This window comes from Erithacus rubecula, assembly GCF_903797595.1.
Source record: "Erithacus rubecula genome assembly, contig: scaffold_652_arrow_ctg1, whole genome shotgun sequence".
NCBI classification, from domain to species: Eukaryota; Metazoa; Chordata; class Aves; order Passeriformes; family Muscicapidae; genus Erithacus; species Erithacus rubecula.
Genome location: NW_027635688.1, coordinates 5658 through 10227, shown reverse-complemented (window position 1 = coordinate 10227; position 4570 = coordinate 5658). Strand labels below are relative to the sequence as shown.

Below are 4570 nucleotides of genomic sequence, written 5' to 3'. Positions count from 1 at the left end.
TGCAGAGTTGGGCTGCCCTGGGCACTGTCAGAGGGACAGGGCAGGATGGCTCCTGCTGCCAGTGATGGCTGCAGGGGTGAAGCTGGGGCTGCAGCCAGGGCTGCCCAGGACTGTCCTGCAGAGCAGCTCCTGCAGCCCTAAGGGCTCTTGGCCAGCCCAGGGTATGTGCCACCTGCCAGGACCAGCTCTCAGACTGCCTGGCAGCTTCCCATGGACTGTGGGGAGAAGTTGGAGGTGGAAGGAGTCACCCCATCAGGGCAGATTCCTCCTGCTGTGGAGATGGTGCTGCATGGCCAGGGCTGCTCCCAGCTTTCTCCTCAAGGGAAGGGAAAGGGGCTGTCAGGTGTGTCTGTGTCACTGAGACTCCTGCACTGTCCCACTGGGCATCAGCAGATCTGTCTCACATCTCCCTGACAAGTGCCTCCTCACCCTCCTCTGGTTACAGACAGCAGCAGCACCTTGGCTTGCAGCATCTCAGTTTGTCTGAGCTTCCCTTAAGGCCCTGCTGGCAGGGAGATGCCTGTGGGCAGTGCCCTGTGCTGGGAGGGGTGTGCAGGGCAGAACTGAGTCCCAAGGACTGGGCTGGGCTATGGCAGGGGTAGAGGGCTGCAGGGATATCAGGCCTTGGATACAGAGAAACAGCTCCTAATACGCACAACTCCATGCAGCAAAGAGCCAGAACAGCCTGGATATCCTTCTAAGTTCAGCTGCACAGGGAAAGAGAGAAGGGTTTAGGAAGATTGATTTTGAAACTGGAGCCTTCAAAGAATCCACTTTGTTTTTCCAGCACACTGTAATTTTGACCACTGTGAAATAGTGGGGGGTGTAAAGAGCGCAGGGCAGCTGTGTGGGACCAGCAGGTCTTACTGCAATGGGGCACAGGAGTCCTGTTTTCCCTCTAGACACCCCAGTGTTCAGGTTGAGAGCAATGCTGAAGAAGAGGCAGTAACTCAGCAGTGCAAAATGGATATTAAAAAAAAAAAAAAAAAACAAATTACTGAAGTTCCTCCACAGGAAGAGAAGTAGTTTTGAGATGATTTGTAATATAATTGCACAGAATTGACTCAAGAAAATCTTTTCCAGCTTGTCAATGTCTTCTCTCAGTGGTCCACCATGCCCATATGGCAGAAATATCCAACAGCAGCTCCATCAGCCACTTCCTCCTGCTGGCACTGGCAGACACGTGGCAGCTGCAGCTCCTGCACTTCTGCCTCTTCCTGGGCATCTCCCTGGCTGCCCTCCTGGCCAACGGCCTCATCATCAGCGCCGTAGCCTGCGGCCACCACCTGCACACCCCCATGTTCTTCTTCCTGCTCAACCTGGCCCTCACTGACCTGGGCTGCATCTGCACCACTATGCCCAAAGCAATGCACAATTCCCTCTGGGACACCAGGAACATCTCCTACTCAGGATGTGCTGCTCAGGTCTTTTTCTTTGTGTTTTTCCTTTCAGCAGAGTACTGTCTCCTGACCATCATGTGCTACGACCGCTACGTGTCCATCTGCAAACCCCTGCACTACGGGACCCTCCTGGGCAGCAGAGCTTGTGCCCACATGGCAGCAGCTGCCTGGGCCAGTGCCTTTCTCTATTCACTGCTGCACACAGCCAATACATTTTCCCTGCCCCTGTGCCATGGCAATGCCCTGGGCCAGTTCTTCTGTGAAATCCCACACATCCTCAAGCTCTCCTGCGCACACTCCCACTTCAGGGAACTTGGGCTTCTTGCTGCTAGTGCGTGTTTGGTAATTGGTTGTTTTGTGTTCATTGTTTTCTCCTATGTGCAGATCTTCAGGGCTGTGCTGAGGATCCCCTCTGAGCAGGGACGGCAGAAAGCCTTTTCCACCTGCCTCCCTCACCTGGCTGTGGTCTTTCTCTTTGTCAGCACTGCAGCGTTTTCCTACCTTAAGCCCCCCTCCATGTCCTCCCCATCCCTGGATCTTGTACTGTCATTTCTGTACTCAGTGGTGCCTCCAGCCCTGAACCCCCTCATCTACAGCCTGAAGAATCAGGAACTCAAGGATGGCTTGAGGAAAATCATCATGAATGCCTCTCAGAAAAAATAAACTCTCATTCTCCTGTATCGCTTTTATAATATTACTCATTAATCCCCACTCTATATCCTGTGGTTTTGTTTGGGTGGTTTTTTTTTTTTTGGTGTTTTTTTTTTTTTTTGTTTTTTTTTTTTTTTTTTTTGCTGGCACAGTTATAATACATTTTATAATTTTTTTCACAAGAAAATCTTTATCTTTACCATTTTTAATTCAGTATTTGCATTCCTAGTGTGAACCATAGACTATATTATCGTGGAATTGTACTACATATGTGCTTACACAAAATAAAGAACTTGGTATTTCTGTGTTTGCCTGACATCTTTCCTCCTTGGCTTCTCTGGAGCTGCAGGGTTGGTGTCTCTATGCAGAGCTGGGATGAAAAGGGAACCCCAGTGCTCCTCACTGCCAGGCACCCCCAGGGCTTCTGCTCCATAACCTCCCCTTCCTTCAGTTCCACACTCCCCTTCAGAGCCCATGTGTTGGTTTAAGGCCTCAGGGCTCTTTTAGCTCAGTCCCAGTCCTGCTGTGTGACTGTGCAGGCACTGCAAGCAGGGACAGGCCATGGACACTGCTTGGACAGAGCTGGGCTCTGCAACAGCATTTCCATCATGCAAGGGCATCTCCCCAGTGCAGGGCATGAAAGCTTCAATCTCCTCTCCAGTTTGCTCTCAAGGATATTCTCAACACAGTGCCCTGGAGAGGAGAACAGTGACAGCCAAAGTGTGGCAGTGTTCAGGGTGGGGCTGTCCCAGCAGTGTCCCTGCAAAGCCAGAGCTGCTTCCAGCAGTGCTTCTCACCCCAGGGCACAGAGGTTGCTCTTCCCTGCCTGGAGGGACATCAAGTGACCAGGTCAGGAGTCTGTGTTTGTAGTGCAGGGACGTTCCACAGCCCTGAACATCCTGTGTGCGTTTGAGAGGACATAAACTCAGCGAGCACAAACACCTTCAGCTGTTTCTGGATTTTCCAGAGTCTGACATCCCCTGGGAAACCCTGGATGCAGGGCTGGGATGAGCTCCTGTGCCCAGAGCTCCCTGTGTCCATCCCTCTGTCCATGGGGCACCTCAGGCAGGGGCAGGGCAGGGTGACACCTGCAGATTTGAGGTCCCTGCCAGGCTCTGGCAGTGGAAGCAGAGCCCAGGGAGCCCCTGCCCGTGCTGCAATGAACTGTCTGTGTGTGTGTGCCAGGGAAGGACTCGTGTCCCTGGACACCCCTGGGGCTGTGAGCAGGGCATGAGCTCAGGGGTGGCCACCTGACAGAGCCCTGACATTTCTGGGGGTGCCCGTAAGAGCAGAGTTGGACAAGGTGGCTGTGGTTAAACCCCTCTGGGCATCCAGTGACAACAGATGGTCTCTGTCACTGACCCTCCTTACACAGAAAACAGGAGAAAATAAGGTGAACAGTTGTAGGTCACTATAAAGAGAGATTAATGTCAGGGGGACTACAAAGCAAGGGCCAAATGCAGAAGCAAGGAAAACCATGAAGAGACAAGAATTCAGCACAAGAATTCAACACATGTCATAGTTGCTTTAGAAGACAAGTGTATTAATACAGAAAATCCAGAGGCCCTCTTATCCCCCTCATGTCCCTGCTGATCAGAACATCCCATGGAATGGAAGATCCCTTGGGTCAGTCTATCCCAGCTTTCCCATCCCTGTGTCCCCAAGAACACTTGTCCCCCCCTCCCCAGGCCATTGGTTTAGGGGTTGCAGAGATGTCTCATGTGGGGCCAGCCCTGCTCAGGAGCAGCCAAAGCCTTGGGCTGGGGCCAAACCCACTCCAGCTCCAACAGCCAAGCACAGCAGGACAAGGGCTACTCTTGGCAAAGGGAACTCCATCCCAGCCACACCCAGGCCAAGGGGGCTCAGGGAGCTCTTCCCACCTCCCTTATTCAGCAATTCAATTAATCTTTTCCTTGGAGATCTCTTTGAAGACAGAATTGAGAGACAGGCAGAAGCAGAGCTATAAAATGCACCAGTACAAACACAGCAGCTCCTGTGAGCAATGACCCCTCCCAGGGCAGTGCTGTGGCAGGAGAAGCATCCAGGAGGAGAAGGATGAGCTCACACGTGAGGATGCATGTGTGTGTGTCCCAAGGCACAGAGGTGAGGGTGGCAGAGGTCAGGGCACGGCTGGCAGTGGCAGGGCAGATCCAGGGGCAGTGAGATGGGAGTGTGCAGCCTGCAGGAACACAGCAGCAGCTGTGGGACAGAACACAACAAGCTGTGCTGGAAATGGCCAAGGGCACTGACAGGGCCCAGGAGAAGCCAAGTCTTGGTGCCCTGAAGTACAGCAGCGCCTGTGCCACCAAGGGCTGTGAGGAGACACCTTGTCCTGAACCTATAAGTTGTATCATTTGCAACAATTCCATGAGGTTCAGTGTCACAATGCTCTCCTTGGATCCATGAGGCCCCACAGTGTCACAATGGTCCCTTGGTTCCATTTGTCCCACACTGTTATATGAATCATTAGTTCCATGGTACTGTGAACTGTCACAATGATCTCCTTGGTTCCATGGTGA

At 52.6% G+C, this 4570-nt stretch overlaps 1 protein-coding gene across 1 annotated transcript; it reads left to right on the top strand.

Moving 5' to 3' along the window:
• Positions 1 to 1139: 1139 nt before the first annotated feature.
• LOC306816527 (olfactory receptor 14J1-like) lies at positions 1140 to 2063 on the top strand (the record flags this gene model as incomplete). Its single annotated transcript, XM_079332963.1, has 1 exon — positions 1140 to 2063. Exon 1 carries the CDS (start codon positions 1299 to 1301, stop codon positions 2061 to 2063), a length of 765 nt encoding a protein of 254 aa, XP_079189089.1. The 5' UTR covers positions 1140 to 1298.
• Positions 2064 to 4570: the final 2507 nt, after the last annotated feature.